This window comes from Triturus cristatus, chromosome 9 (genome assembly GCF_964204655.1).
Source record: "Triturus cristatus chromosome 9, aTriCri1.1, whole genome shotgun sequence".
Classification (NCBI taxonomy): domain Eukaryota; kingdom Metazoa; phylum Chordata; class Amphibia; order Caudata; family Salamandridae; genus Triturus; species Triturus cristatus.
Window position 1 is genome coordinate 1136679602 of NC_140592.1, and position 16042 is coordinate 1136695643.

Below are 16042 nucleotides of genomic sequence, written 5' to 3' on the forward strand. Positions count from 1 at the left end.
TCTTCTCTAAGTTAGCATGAGCACGCTGCAGACTCTACGCTGCTTTGCGCACGTTACTACACAAGTTTATTTTGCAAATGCCTTTTTTGAGATTTTCACACAAGAAACTTTCACGCTCTGCAGGTTCCTGGGACTTTGTCTGAACATTGTAAACCAGGTCGAACAACAATGCCCTTTGTTATTCTGTTCTGGTCAGGCCCTAGTACCTAGACAAAACATACAGATGCAGCTGTTTGGGAATATGTACCTTGGTCTTATTAGAATACACAGATAGGTAGGGAACACTTGGAATGGGACCTTTCCAGGGAGAAGAGCCAGACAGCACCTATGATGTAGATCGACCATCTATAGACTGAGGTTCAGGGTCTGCAGATAACGCATGGAAATCTTTTTTTTTTTATTTCAAAGTATTTTAATAATTTTTGTAAAACAAGTACATTCGCATTTCCGTTATGAGGTTCCAGCCAAACGTGGTTGGTGTTGCAGTAATTACAGGTACTGTGGTATACGTGTTTAACTAAGCCCCTCTACGTTGACTTGCTAGGAAATTAGGAACAGGATGGTAGAAAGAGAGAAGATAGGAAAGAAAGAGTGGAGATAGGATACAAGAAGTGTTCTATAACTATGAGCCTAGTCTGGGTTTGTAGCCCTGTGTGAAATTCGACCCCCCCCCCCCCGGGGACCCCAAGTGGACTCACGGGGGTTCATAGGAGTCCAGATACATGTATAGCGACTTCCACATCCACCTAGTAGCTGGTCTCCAGGGTGAGTTTTGCAGGGCAGTGCTATCTGCGCCTCTGAGGTACGTCACCCAATTGACCCAGCCTTTGTATGATGTCCTAGCAGCAGCCTTCCAGTTGGACAGGACCAGTTTCACTGCCGCGGTCAGTAGGAGGTCTAGTAGGTCCCGGTCATGCTGTGCAGGAAGTCCTGTGGTCATGAATGCGGTGGTGATGGAAGACAATTCTGGAATTAGTGTGCATCCCAGCGCCTTCTTTATGAAATCAAAGATTTTGTCCCAGAACATTGAGTTTTGGGCAAAAGAATAGGAGATGTGCTAGATCCCCCTTTTCGTTGCCGCAGTTCCAGCATAGATCGTTTTCTCTGAGGCCTAGCGAGGCTAACCGAGCGGGGGTCCAGAAAGTCTTGTGGAGTAGCCAGAATTTGGTTTGTGATAGTACTGGGGAGATTTTATTACGTGACGGGGTGGCCCAAAGCAAAGCTAGCTCTTGCTCATTAAGTGAGATAATGGCTTGTTTTACCCAGTAGTTAGTTGACTTATCGTTAAGTTTGGTGGAGTTTGGGCGTAGAAGTTTGTAGGTGTGATACTTGAGGACCAATTCTGTTGATTTTTGCCATATAGTGCATGATTGACGGATTGGATGGAGATAGTTTGGCTTTTCTTAGGGCGGTTTTGATTTTTAGGAAATTGTAGAACTCAATGGCCCGAAGTTTATGTCTATCTTTCAGTGTGTTAAACGTGATGGGATGGCCCTCTTACTCTAGTTGGGCTGGGTAGGTGATGCCTTTCTCCATCCATGTGTCAAGGGCTAGGCATTTCCCTTTGTATTTGATCTTGCTGTTGGCCCAAAGAGATTCCCATTTCGAGTTCTTTACACTGTTCTCCATTTTCTTGTCTATTTTGAGGAGGGCGATTTTTGTGTTTTTGAAGAATGGGCTGGAGGCGTGTGTGTTTGTTAGCTGTCAGCAGCACCAGCGGGTTGAGGTAGTTTAGTATGGCTCGCTCGACTAGTAGCCATACCAGCGTGTACCCTTGCGGGGGTGACAACCAGCAGGCTCCTTGTTTTGCCAGGAATGCGGTTTGGAAGGTTCTAAAGTCTGCTAAATTTAACCCTCCCAGTTTTTTGTCTAGTCTTAGTTTTTTTATACTTATACGTGCCTTTTTCCCCCCGCCATAGGAATTTACTAATCAGGTTATCCACTTTGCAGTGGAAGTCATCCGTAAGTAGAAGAGGTATCATGCTCAACAGGTAATTGATCATTGGGGTGATCATCTTGATAGTTTCTATTCTGCCCCACCAGGTTATAAATTTGGGGGACCAGGACTTTCTTTATTTTTTCCATCAATAGCTTCTCATTTTGGTTTAGTCTGGTCATGAGGTCATTACGAAAGTGGATCCCGAGATATTTGATAAACCCTGGCCAGGCCTAACCCCCCCAGCAGGGTGTCCCTAATGGTGTGGATGGTGAGGGGTTTGCATTCTGATTTGTCCCTGTTGAGCTTATATCCTGAGTGTCCTGAGTATATCTCTATGGTTTCTATCAGGGCCACAATAGAGGTCTCAGGTTGCTCTGTTACAATAACAATGTCGTCCGCGTAGGCGGCTAGTTTAATTTCCACGTCCCTAATATTGATCCCCTTTATTTCCGTGTCTTGATGTTGCTAATCAGGGGCTCTAAAGCTAGCAGAAAGAGTGAGGGAGACAGAGGGCAGCCCTGTCTAGTGCCGCGTTGCAGTGTGAATGTTTCGGAGAGTGATCCATTAATGACAATGCGTGCTCTTGGGTCCCCGTACAGTGCCAACACCTTCCTTATGTACCCTTCCCCTAGGTTGAATGAGTGCATGCATTGCTCCAGGAAGGCCCATGAGACTCTGTCGAAGGCCTTCTTGGCATCAAGGGTGATAGCCACCGCTGGCTCTGCCAGTTTAGCGGTGTGTTCTAGAATGTGGCAGAGGAGACTGGTGTTGTCATTAGACATACAGGCCTTTAGGAAGCCTACTTGTGAATTGCTTATTAAAACTGGGTAGGACGGGGTTTAGTCTTGTGGTCAGCATTTTTGCGTATATTTTGCAGTCTCCATTGATTAAGGATATGGGCCTGTAATTCTTGGGTAGCAGTTCATCCTTGCCTTCCTTTGGGATGACAATTCTGTTGGCCTCGGACATGGATTGTGATACCAGCCCATTCTCTGCACAATGGTTGAACACCCTTTTTATGGTGGGTTTCAGGTGATCAAGAAAGGACTTGTAAAAAAATGGCTGTGTATCCGTCCGGGCCTGGGGCTTTGTTGTCCTTCATAGACTTGACTGCCATTTCAATCTCGGCCGTGCTAATTTCTTGCCCTAGTCTCTGTGCTTCTACATTGGTTAGCTTAGGGAGTCCGAGTCTGTTAAGGTATTTTGTGCACGCCTCCAGGTCTAAGGTCTGGTCATTTTTGTAGAGTTCCTGGTAGAACTCTTGGAAGGTCTTTAGGATGTCCTTGCGTCTTGTGTGGGTTTTGTTGTGCGAGTCCGTGATGGATGAGATGGTAAATTGGTAACGTTTGTGTTTTAGGTAGGAGGCTAGGAGTTTCCCTGCTCTATTAGCCTTGCAAAGGTTTATAATAATAATAAAGGGGTTTGTAGAGCGCATGGTGACGCCTACCGGCGTATCCCCGCGCTGAGGAATAGAGTCAGAGATCAGAGGAGGGGAAGAGCCTAAAGGGCAAATAGGTGTGTTTTTAGAAGTTTCCTGAAGGTGGCTTCATTTTTTGCTAACCTAATATTGATGGGAAGGGTGTTCCATTTGGTTGCTGCCAGGGAACGAAAAGATCGACCTCCCATTCTGGATTTTTTTATACGGGGGATCATGAGGAGGCCCTTTCCCATCGAGCGAAGTGCTCTGTTAGGCTCGTATGGGACAGCTAGGTCAGACAAGTAGGACGGTGCACTGTGAGAGATAATTCTAAAGCATAAAAGAAGGGCTTTAAAAAGAATTCTCTTCCTGATGGGCAGCCAATGAAGGGTTGCCAAGGTGGATTTAGAAGCAACTCTTCTGGGTAATCTCAATACTAGCCGTGCTGCCGAGTTTTGTAGTACCTGCAGTCTCCTGATGTTCTTTTCCGAAGTACCAAGAAGAAGTACATTGCCATAGTCCATGCGAGAGGTTACTAGGGCCTGAGTCAAGGTACGCCTGGCCTCCAAAGGGAGAAGGTCCAGGGTACGGTTGAGAGTTTTCATGACCCCAAAGCACTTCCCTACAATTTTATTTACATGGCTGTCAAAGGAGAGTTTGGTATCCACCCAGACACCTAAATTCTTTGCTTCTCTGCCGGGAGTAGGCAGAGGCCCCAGACAGGATGGCCACCACTCCTTGGTCCAGCTAGTGTCCTTGCCTCCAATTATCAACACCTCAGTCTTCGAGCCGTTAAGTTTGAAGTTTATGGCCTTTTTATTTGTTGATCCACAGACCTACCCTCTCACTCAGGATTTTGTAATATTCACACTTTTTACTGGTTAGGTCCCTTAGGGTTCTAGTATCGTGCGTGGCACTGGTGTGGGCAGTTTCTAGTTTTTTAATGTCCTGCTCAAGCTGGGCCAGGTGTAGGTTTGTGTTTTTGTTAATTTTGGATTTAATTTCGATTATTGTGCCTCTGACTGTCGACTTGAGTGCATCCCATAAGGTAGTGGGGTTGGTCTCCAGTGTATCATTGTGTCTAAGGTATTCATTTATGTCCTCCTCAATCTTTTTTTTGTTTTCTGGGTCAGCCAAGACGTCACTGTTAAAACACCATCTTCGGGGGATGTCTTCGTTGTGGCACCCGCTCAGCTTTAGGCTGATGCATGAGTGGTCTGACACTAGCCTAGGTGCTAATGAGTGGTCTGACACTAGCCTAGGTGCTATGTCAGTATGTTCTATCAGGTGTGTGTGTGTGGGCCTGTGATTAATATGTAGAAGGTGTTGTCTCTAGTGGTCGGGTGCTGGAGCCGCCATGGGTCCTTGAGGTTGAATTTGGCGCAGATGTTCTTTAGCGTGGAGTGTGCGCTTGTGGGTTGGGCGTGGCAGAGTGATTGTCCAGTATATGGTCCAGAGGCATGTTAAAGTCCCCTGCCACCACCGTAAGGTCGTCCTGTGGGAGGCTGTCCAGTTTGTGCGATGCTCCCTCCCAGAATGCGGGGTCGTCTGTGTTAGGGCCGTAAATGTTGGCAACATGAATGAGCTCCTCCCCCTTCTCAAGTGTGTTAACAAGAGTCTTTCTACCTCGTAGTGATATTGTGATTCTATCGTTAGGTTGGAGTTTTTAGATATCAGTGTAATTACCCCACGTTTCTTCCCTTCTGCCGGTGATCACGTCACCTGTGATATCCAGTTGGCTTTCACTAGTTTGACATCTTCCAGGGACAGTTTGGTTTCTTGTACCAGGACCACATCCCCCTTACTCTTAGCGAGGTAGTCAAATATCTTCTTGCGCTTCACTGGGTGGTTGAGCCCCTTGACATTGAGGGATACTATCTTTAGATCCGACGCCAGGTTAAGCTTGTTGGTGGGGGCCATTATCTTTGGTGGGTAATGTCTGGTAAGCCTAATCTGCGGCCCCAGCTCTCGTTTGTTGTGTTTCCTCCCCTCCCGCTAGGCTCAGTTATCTGGCGTTGGTCAGGTGTCTGTCCCGTGCATGCCCCAGTGTTAGGTCTATCGCTACTGGGTGTTATACGGGTCAGAGTGTACCTACTTGTAAGGGAATGTGAGAATAAGGAAGTGAAGGTAGAGTAGATGACAGTGATAAGGAAAGAAAAAGAAAACAGTGCCCCTCCCTCCCCCCCTACATAAAAACATCGTATGCTGAACGTGCGACAACAAGGTTGCCGTTGCGTCTCCCTGGGAGTGGTTAGTTATTGTTCTGTGTTTTGCGGTTTCCAAGAGTGCGACTTTACAGTCTTTTTTACAGTCTCTTTGCTGTGCAGAAGTCTTAGTTTTCCCCCCTCCTCCCCTTTCATCGCCCTCTTACGACTCCCTGACAGGTTGGGTACAAAGGATATGGTGATAGTACTCGATTCTGTGCGGCTTGCGTTGCTTGCTACTTCAAGTGTCTGTTGTCTTGGGCACAGTCCTGTCAAGGTAGTGTGGAGAGATCTCCAGCGAGGTAGTCTGTATTGTAACCGTGATCTGTGGCTCTGGTGAATCTGCGCATGGTCACTTGTCGTTGGTCGGGGATTGGGGTTGTAAGACATCTTCAGCTGCCAGTTGTTGGACCCCTAGCTTGAGGTGGTTGTTTGGTTCTGGCCAGTCGAGAAGGTAAGTCCGTTGTGTCTGGGTTTCTTGGCCTACGGTGAGATTTGCTGGTTATTTGTGTAGTTCGTACTTTTTGTGGTTTCTTGAGGTAGTTAGGTGGCTAGTGCATGCTAGTTAAAGACTAGTAAGCTATTGAGGTAGCTGTGGTTACTTTAATAGTTCATTACAAAAGTCTTATCGGGTTTCAGCGCACTCACTCCACCCTCAGCTCCAGTGAGGCTCTTCTTTTACTGGTGCCTGCTTGGGAAGTCTCCATTTCTTGTGCTGTTGGGCCATCCAGGTATCTGCCTAGTTCTCTTGGGCCATCGAAGACATGAGAGCGTCCATGGTCGCTTATCCGGAATTTTGCCAGTCCAATGAGTGAAAACATACTGTTTTTCTTCCTCAGTTTGTCGCATAGGGACAGAAAGCCCTTCCTAATGTCCACTGTGGGCTTGGAGTAGTCCTGCGTGAGGATTATCTTCTGCCCATTCCATGTGATCTGGTGTTTTTTCCGTGCGAAATTGAATACGGCTTCTGTATGTTGTGTTCCCAGCAGTTTGCATATTATTGGGCGAGCCCCGCTCTTTGTTGTGGATCTGAAGGTAGGAACTCTGTAAGCTCTATCCAGCTCGAAGGGATGGTCGAGTTTGAGGTTAGTGATTTTTGATATCATGTCCTCAAGGAAAGTCAGGCATGACCCCGCTTTATCTTCTGCTCCCTCCGGGACACCTAGGATTCTTATGTTCCCGCGTCTATTTCTGTCTTCTAGCTCCCCCGTTTGTTTCTGGAGTGTTGCCGTAACTTTGGTTAACATTTTTAGTTCCTTGTTTACCTGCAGGTCCGCATCCTCAATGTCGCTTATTCTCTGCTCCGCTGCGGATAGTCTGTTGGCTGCATGCATTTCTGCCCTCACTGCTGCCAGCTCTAGCTGAATTGAATCTTTGGTCTGTTTTGTGGACCTGGTCAGGTCATGAACATCCGCCAGCTTCTTTAGGATCATCTCTAGTGTGCTGTTGAGGTCTGGTTTCTGCTTGATAGGTGAGTCTGTTAACGTGGGTTCACCTTTGTTTTTTAAAAAAAATTGTTGCTGAAGTCTTGCGCTTGTGGGTTGGGCGTGGCAGAGTGATTGTCCAGTATATGGTCCAGAGGCATGTTAAAGTCCCCTGCCACCACCGTAAGGTCGTCCTGTGGGAGGCTGTCCAGTTTGTGCGATGCTCCCTCCCAGAATGCGGGGTCGTCTGTGTTAGGGCCGTAAATGTTGGCAACATGAATGAGCTCCTCCCCCTTCTCAAGTGTGTTAACAAGAGTCTTTCTACCTCGTAGTGATATTGTGATTCTATCGTTAGGTTGGAGTTTTTAGATATCAGTGTAATTACCCCACGTTTCTTCCCTTCTGCCGGTGATCACGTCACCTGTGATATCCAGTTGGCTTTCACTAGTTTGACATCTTCCAGGGACAGTTTGGTTTCTTGTACCAGGACCACATACCCCTTACTCTTAGCGAGGTAGTCAAATATCTTCTTGCGCTTCACTGGGTGGTTGAGCCCCTTGACATTGAGGGATACTATCTTTAGATCCGACGCCAGGTTAAGCTTGTTGGTGGGGGCCATTATCTTTGGTGGGTAATGTCTGGTAAGCCTAATCTGCGGCCCCAGCTCTCGTTTGTTGTGTTTCCTCCCCTCCCGCTAGGCTCAGTTATCTGGCGTTGGTCAGGTGTCTGCTTGATAGGTGAGTCTGTTAACGTGGGTTCACCTTTGTTTTTTTTTAAAAATTGTTGCTGAAGTCTTGCCTCGCTCCCCGCCATGTTTGCTAGTCCTCTTTTCTCCTGGTGTAGGTCAAATCTCCCTTTACTTCTTGGTAGTACGATCAGCGTTCACGAGTTGTCTTCCCTTTTGTCTGATGCGGCAGTTTAGGCTCCACAGTTCTGCTTGCTGCTTCTATCGAATGTCTTGCAGGGCCTGGTGCTTCCTCCTCCCGGTCAGCTGTCCAGCCCTGTCTTCCGCCTCCGTTTCCTGTCCGCTGAACACCGCAGCTGGTTCCACCAGCAACAGAGGTGCTTGGCTACCAGAGAGCTCCTAGTGTTAGCCCTAGTTGTAAGCACGATTCTGTCTGTCTGTATATGCTTAGTTTATATTTTGCACGCCAAGAGTGCACTTGTGGCGTGAGTTTGGTGGTTCACTCCTCCCTCGCACCGATGTCCTGCCCGCATTCACACTTCTGTCAGCATTATGGCCTTGCTGTTCCCTATGTGCTGTTTCCCACTGTGTTGTGCTTGCTTAGGGTGCGCTCAGAGTGCGCTTGCTGCATATGCCCGGTGCTTCACTCCACCCCCCCTCCCACTCGCACTGCAGCCGTGTTCGAGCTCTGCCTGGGGAAGTGGTTTTTACTGCTCCTTAGCCTTCCCTTTTAGCCTCCCTGTATTTCACTTGCGGGGGTGTCCCGGGGATAATGGTTGGTTGCAGGGGCTATGTTCGGGTAGCTGACCTGCTCCATGAGCGCTGCCTGCCTTTCCCGGTTCTCCACGCTCTGATCTCCTCCGATTGCAGTGGAGGGACTCCTTGAGATGAAGGCTGTGTTCAGACAGCCGATCTGTTCGGGGAGCGCCGCCCGCCTCTCCCAGTTTCTTCGATCTCCGTTCTTCTCCGGTTACAGACCTCGAGTTGGGGGGCACAGAGCACAGAACTCCTTCTATCGTATGTGTAGGCACTCTACACTTCCCACGCTCTCGATCACAGATCTCAGCATTTACCCCTCCGATGGAGATGGTGGCGCCCCGATCAGCCCGCTCCTCCCCAAAGATGGCAGTGTTGTTGCACAGTGCGAGTCTGTTGGGTTTCGGTTTCGTTTTGTGGCTATGTCTTGCACGCCATTGTTCCCTCTTGTGCTTTCGCGCCCTTCAGCTGCTTAACATCTTGTCTGTAAAGGCCGTATTGGTGCTCTTTGCCTTACTGAACCCCGCTGGTCATAACCCGCATCTCGTACCTCATTCCGGTGCCGCTCCACTTGGCCCCATTAGGCTCCGGTCCATTACTGCTGGTTCTGTTCCTGCATGTATTGTTTCCCTCCCACCGGCTAACCACACTCCAAACCGCTTGGACTGATGCGCTGTGGGATGATATTGTCTCTGTACCTCACTGTCGTGCAGCCTTTAACACTCTCCCTCCGATCCCTGAGGTGGCCCTCGTTACCCCGTCTTCCTTCTACACGCGTTCTTTTATGCCTCTAACCTCAACGGTGGGGATGGGGCGGCGAAGCAGCGCGAGGGTGTGCTGAGTGGGGTGGCAACGCACAGCTTCCCTCCGTTCCGGGCTCACCGTGCTTGGTTTCATATGGATTCAGTTTCGATTTTGTGGCGCCATTTTGCACTCCGCATTGGGATCCTGTAAACTTGGTTAATTCACCCTTATTTTTGGTGGGGGTCTCACGCTTTAGTTATCATCGTCTGCCGCAGTCCTTCCGACGCTCGGAAATCTCATTTTGCCCACTTTGTCCGGCACCAATTCTTGGGATCGCCGCTGTTTCTCCCAGGTACGACAGAGCGGCTGACTCAGGCAAGCATCCCCTTTGCCGTCCAAGCCACGCCCTATATATTAGATCTTCTAATATATAATGATTCTGCTTCTATTCAAGGGTAGGGAGGTTAGGCTACACTGCCTTTTACAATGACTGCTCCCTTTACGATTTACGGACTACTTGCTATGCTGACTGTATTTGTGTTATGCATTTTTCTGCTTATTGTAGCATGTGTACCGCATATTAGAGCACGTTAGTTTTTTTTATATTGACTTTATTGAACTTTGAGACATTACAATTTTGATGCAGTGTAACATCATAACAAAGGCAAGTACAGCATACGTCGGTCGGTTGATTGCAGAAATACAGAATACATACATAACACCTGTAAAGAAATGCATTGCTCCGGCAGAATACCCATTTATCAGACTAACTCTAGAAACACTGACCCTCCCATCCTCGCGGGTGTGGTATATTAAGAACGGAATTCCAGGGGACACAGGAAACAAACAAAAAAACCAAAAAAAAATAAAATAAAGCTAAAAGTGTAGAGCCAATAGCGTATTAATTAACAGAAGTGGGTTTTTTGCTATCTGGCGCGGTTGTACTATGAACACAGGTGTCAGATCCTTTAGTGGCGTGGCCAGGTATGTCGTGTAGAGCCCCCAGAAATTTTTGGGGCAGCTTCGGGGGGGGGGTGGGGGAAATAGTTTGCCTTAGTTTTCAGTCTGTGTGCTACAACAAAGCATGTCGTGCGATCACTGTGCAACCGTGGGAGTGGGGCCTCTAGACCAGCCGATTGCTACCCTGCGCTTCGCCAGGAGTCCTATGTCCACCAGTCTACGTATGGCCTTGGGCATCTGCTTAGAGTATCCCAAAAGGGCCAGTGCGGGATCAGGAAGTAGCGCCGAGTCAGTGATGCTCCCCAGCTCCCCATGTCCACCAGTCTACGTATGGCCTTGGGCATCTGCTTAGAGTATCCCAAAAGGGCCAGTGCGGGATCAGGAAGTAGCGCAGAGTCAGTGATGCTCCCCAGCTCGCTGAAGACCAATTCCCAAAATTTGTACACTCCCAGGCAAGACCAAGCTAGATGTAAAAAGTCTGTAGTCTGTGCTGAGCACCTGTCACAAGCAGAGTTGTCCCTCAGCCCATATCTATGTAACCGCTCTGAAGTGTAATACACCCTGTTTAAAAACTTGAAATGGGATCAGCCTGTGCCTGCCATTTAAAGAAATTCGCAGAGTACTACCACAACAAGAAGTCCACATAGGGTCATCAATCACCCACTGTAAATCCTGCTGCCAGGTCAGCCTGGCTTTGGTATAGGAGTTTGCCCTGTGGGACATTGATAGCTTGTAAATATTTGAGATAATCTTGCGGGGAGATTTAGCCTTGATCGTGTAGGTCAATACCAGCATCTCAGGAGACTCCTGGAGGTCCACCCCTAGGATGTCATACAAAGCATTCTGTGGAACTGGAATCGTTGTAGCAGGGTGATAGTGTCGGAAAAGCCTTCTAAATACTCCCATTTTTTTACTGCACCGTCGCAAAGCAGGTTCCGAGCCGTCAGGATGTTCAAGGACTTCAATGAACGGAGGACCCCTTTGTCTCTGCACGGGGGCAGCCAACGGGTCCATTCAATGGGCATGGCCCGGGAATACAGGATAGCTCCGGCTTGTAATTGGAGTAAGTGATGCCAAGCGTGTCTGATCGGATTAATGGAGTAGAGTATCCCTGTTCTGCGATCTACAGTGTCGAATATCATGGCCGGTAGTGGGAGCGGATCAGCAATAATTGTTTCTAGGCGGAGATGCGGGACAGTTGGCGAGCCGTGAATCCAATGATAAGCTTGAGCGCTTTGCGCTGCTCTATAATATAGATTTAAATCTGGCACGCCCAGCCCCCCCATATGTTATGGCAAAGTGAGCATCTGCTAATTCACCCTCGCTTGTTTGCCCGCCCATGCCAATTTTATTAACAATTTGGTGACTATGAAAAAAGGAGCAAGGTAGAACTATGGGGACATTAGTGAAAAGTAACAGAAACCTGGGGAGCACCACCATTTTCAGGATAGAAATCCTGTCTAGTTAAGACAAAGGCAACCTAATCCAGGTTTCGACATCATCTTCTAGTTTGCTGACATCCGTGCCGTAATTTTCCCTAAGTACCGTTTCGGAGTCAGTGTGATTCTGGATACCTAAATACCGTATCGCTTCTAAGGACCACTGCAGCGGATAGTCCAGTTCGAAGGGTGCCGTGGCAGGAGTGAGGGGGAATATTATGGATTTGGGTCAATTAACTCGCAACCCCGAGAGCGCCCCAAAGTGTACAACCTCCCTTAGGACAGAAGAGAGATTACTTTCCGGGTTACGGACGTATAGCAACGTGTCGTCCGCGTAGGTGGCCACTATGAGCTCGTAGTTCGGGAATCGAATGCCCTTGTGGCTGTGGTACTCTCTCAACGCGCACGCCAGGGGCTCAGCCACCAGTGCATACAATAGGGGAAGACAGCGGGCAGCCCTGTCTCGTCCTTCTTGTAATAACAATCGGATCAGTCACCAAGTTTCCTATTTTTATTCTGGGGAAGTTATATAGGACCCCTATCAGTTGAAGAAAGATTGGACCCAATCCCATTCTAGTCAGTACCTGGCGCATGAAGGGCCACTCGACAGAATCAAAGGCCTTCTCCATGTCTAGGAAGATCGCTACCGCCTTAGAGTGCTGCCTGACATGTTGTATGACCACGAAGACCGTGCGGAGGTTGTAGGTGTGGTTCCTGTCAGGAATAAACCCAGCCTGCTCAGGAGCAACTAGTATCGGAGCCAGGGGGACTAAACGGTTAGCCAACATTTTTGCAAATAATTTGGTGTCAACATTGAGCAGAGAGAGTGGGTGATAAGACCCGCACTCCTCCAGCAGCTTACCTGGTTTTGGAATAGCTACAATAATCGCCTCCCTCATTGTAGGCGGCATTGTGCCCGAAACGCACGTGTCACCGAAAAGCGTAGACAAGTGTGGGAGCAAGATATCCAGAAAGGCCTGTAAAAGGCAACCGTGAGGCCTAGAGCACAATAGTTAAAATAAATATTTTAAACTTGTTTGTGTCTCGGTTAGATCTTATTGTGGAGTGAGCGAAAGGGTGTGTCTTGCAACCGCGATTCATGAGAGTCGGGAGCATTGTGATCTGGGGTGTCTAATCACTTGTTCCTCTGTGAGTGAGTAGGAGGGCAAGTGAGACACTATAGATAGTCACAAGCTCATGGGTATTAAGGTGGTAGGATAACTCAGGATTAAGGGACCTTAGTATATAGGGACTAAGTATAGTTCTGTGTTTGCGCAGAATACCTGCAAAATATCATTAACTCCTATCTTGTGGAATCGCATTCTTCTATTCAGATGCCTTTTGAATTTTCTGGAGCCCTTTCAATGAAAGCACATATAATTTAAGGCTCCTTGGTACGCTCAATTTGCTAATTTGGGTCCAATACTGACCCAAAGGACGATGGGAATTAATGGAGCAACTCATGTGTTCCTTTCAGTAAAACCTGTCCTATAGAGCAACTAGGGTGTGAACTTTGGAAGCCTAAAATTTTTCTTAATAAACGTATTCTTTCAGGAGCTGGAATTAACAATGACAGATTGTTAGCCCTACTCCTTACAAAGCTGCTGATCTTACCTTGATCTTATGCACTTGAAATGTCTTATGTTTGCTGCAAACCTTGCTATGGACACAGATCTGTGTTTTAAGGTCTTTCACTTTGTCTACAACTTGCCGCTGTAAAGCAGACTCCCAAGCGTACATCATTGGGAATATGTTCAATTCTGTCCCCTATACCACAAACAAATGCAGGCTAATTCGCATGGTCCTACAAGTCACCCCTTTGAATTGTGGCTATGTTACTGCATGCCACTCTTCTGAGTGGGTAATTTATAACCCACTAATCCATTGGTGGTGTGCATTGAAAGAACAAATGTAAACAATCACTATTAACCCCAAATAATCTGGCATTGGTAGGCTTGCGAGATTGCTTTAAAAAAGAAAAAAATATTTTAAGCATATGCCACAGATAGAAAAAGAAAACAGAAAAAAAGGCATCACCTTAACATGGTAACCAAATTCATGCAAAAAAAGTGTTACATTTAAAAAAAGCATTCAGTGATGTGGCTGTTCTGCTAGCAATATTTTCTTGAATAACAAGCCTACAGATATTCCATGCATTTTTTAGTATTATTGTTTGTGAAAAAGACACAAAGAAATCATAGCCTAACCAAGCATTCAAATTACAGGCAGCTCCAATGTTACACTGTTACGTAAAAACTTTAGAAAAGCAAGTTGAAAGAAAGATAGAAAATAGATCTCCGCCTTAGTTCGAAGACAAAGTGCAGGCAAAATAAATAGTCAGTATTTAATGTCAACAAAAAAAAGAAGTAAAAAGCATGTGGAGAACTAGCTTTGTCACTGAAGAGAAATAAACTATTTTTCACGTGCACAAGCTTTGTGTAATCACTTTCAGTGAAAGGAGACAATGGGTAAATGGGCCGACCTGTTGCCCCATGCAACATGCTGAAGTGGGCAGAAACAAAGACATTAACGACAATTTTAGTGACTACTAACCGAAGCCTGATAACCAAAAGCCCCTCAGTGTATGTTTATTATGTATAGTTTTTTTGGGGGGGAACCAATGGTCTGGAAAGACAGTTTAAGTTGTCTGAACTGTAAGACCTAGAAAGAGAGTCCATTAGCCTCTTCGATGAGCTCAAGACAGTGACATGGAATCCAATCATCTAAACTTGAAGACTAGGTTTTTCAAACCCCTTGCTACAATGGGAAGACACATCTAATAACTATTATTGCATGGTCTAACCACATATATATCTGTAGTGAGATGTCTGAGAAAACTACAATTTACAATCAATAGATGTGAAACATTTGTAACATCAGGAAAAAATTGTTGAGATTCCAAAGATCACCAATACAGTCAATGTAGATCATACTTCATTGCCATGGAAATAAAAACAGACAAAAAGTCAAACGTCTCATACAATCATTTGTAAAAGAAGGATTTCGACCTAATGTACACCAGCTTTTTTGGACAGTTATGACAGGATCCTGCAGATTAGATTTTAATCTCTCTTTGAATAGTCCTCAATTTAAAAAAACAGTCCAGCTTTTCACTTGAGCTCAATACATGTTGTAATCAATATACCTTCCAAGTTACTCAGGGTTGATTTTTCTGGGTATTAAGGTTCCCCTCTAGTCCTAAAGCGGACATGGTATACACACCTCTTGCCAGGACAGATGCAAAGGCCACAGCACTTGTTGAGTTCAGTCAGGTTTTTCTCTGCTTCTCTCATGTCCTGATTTATCTGATCCATTCCAGCTTCAATGTTTTTGAGTTTTTCTAAGTAAATATAAGCATTATAAGCATTACATCCTCCTAAATAACCTTCAACAACATTTGCACACAACAAATATGCTTCAATATTTAGGAGCATGTCATAGTACAGGTTGACAAATCATATTAGCAACTATTATGTTCAGGAGGGCCAGGTTATTTGCACTGACAGACAGGCCTATTTCTGAATACCATCCGCTACTAGGCTATGACAGACATATGCAGGATCACCAAATTGAACAAAGTGTGGTTAACGACAAAAGGCATGTTACTACAGAGTACAATTAGTTTCAAGGAAGGAATTAACACAAGATATCTTTAAGATAACTACAAGTGGCTGGTGATGGTATTTCACAACAAATGCATTTTCAAGCTAAATGAATACTAGGAAACCAAATGCTTGACCATGCTAGTGGGAAAATGGCTTTATCATGCCTGGTTAGAACTTTCCAGTTTCCTGCTGGATGTTCCATCTCAAGAGCGCGACATTGGTATGGCTGCCCGTGATTGGAGCTGTATTGTGAGACAGTAGCTGGATGGTGTTTGAAATACTTCCCTAGCTCATCTTTCATGGAGAGTACATTTTAACAGTGTAGCTCTGCTGAATGGTTTCCAGCATAGCAGCATCCAAGCCTCTTCTGTACCGGGCAGGATGCGGATTTTATACACATCTTTTGGGGGTGCCCTAAATTAGATATTGAAGTCCCTGAACGCAACCAATGGTTGGTCCGTTTCCATAGATGTGGGGCAATGTTGGTTGGGAAGGATTTCAATAAATTAAAAAAGAACCCGAGTAGAAAGTTCCTCCTTCTGGGCCTGGTACTAGCCAAACGCAGGATGGCCATTAGATTAGATTGCCATTGTATGAGATTACAATTCTTTGAGTTACCTGTAACGTCATCTATAGGTGTTTGAAGTATCTATTTGCAGCTACATCAGTGTCGAACTCTACAAACACATATATTGCTGCCATTGATAATCTTTTGGTAAAGCGTATACACAGGTAATTAATAAGCAAAGTTTTTGTATTAATTAGTGGCTTCTGTCAAATATTTCCCAGACCCAAAGATGTTAATCAACAGCAATGAAGCCTGAATAACATGCATATAAATAAAAAAAAAGCATTAGAATGATGTATTA

At 46.2% G+C, this 16042-nt stretch overlaps 1 protein-coding gene across 1 annotated transcript in view; it reads right to left on the reverse strand.

Moving 5' to 3' along the window:
* The window catches only part of SNAP23 (synaptosome associated protein 23), a 200675-nt gene that overhangs the window by 49249 nt on the left and 135384 nt on the right, over positions 1 to 16042 (reverse strand). The window contains exon 5 of the mRNA XM_085627067.1: positions 14791 to 14908. Coding sequence (XP_085483193.1) covers positions 14791 to 14908 — 118 coding nt within the window. The remainder of the gene's footprint in view (positions 1 to 14790; positions 14909 to 16042) is intronic.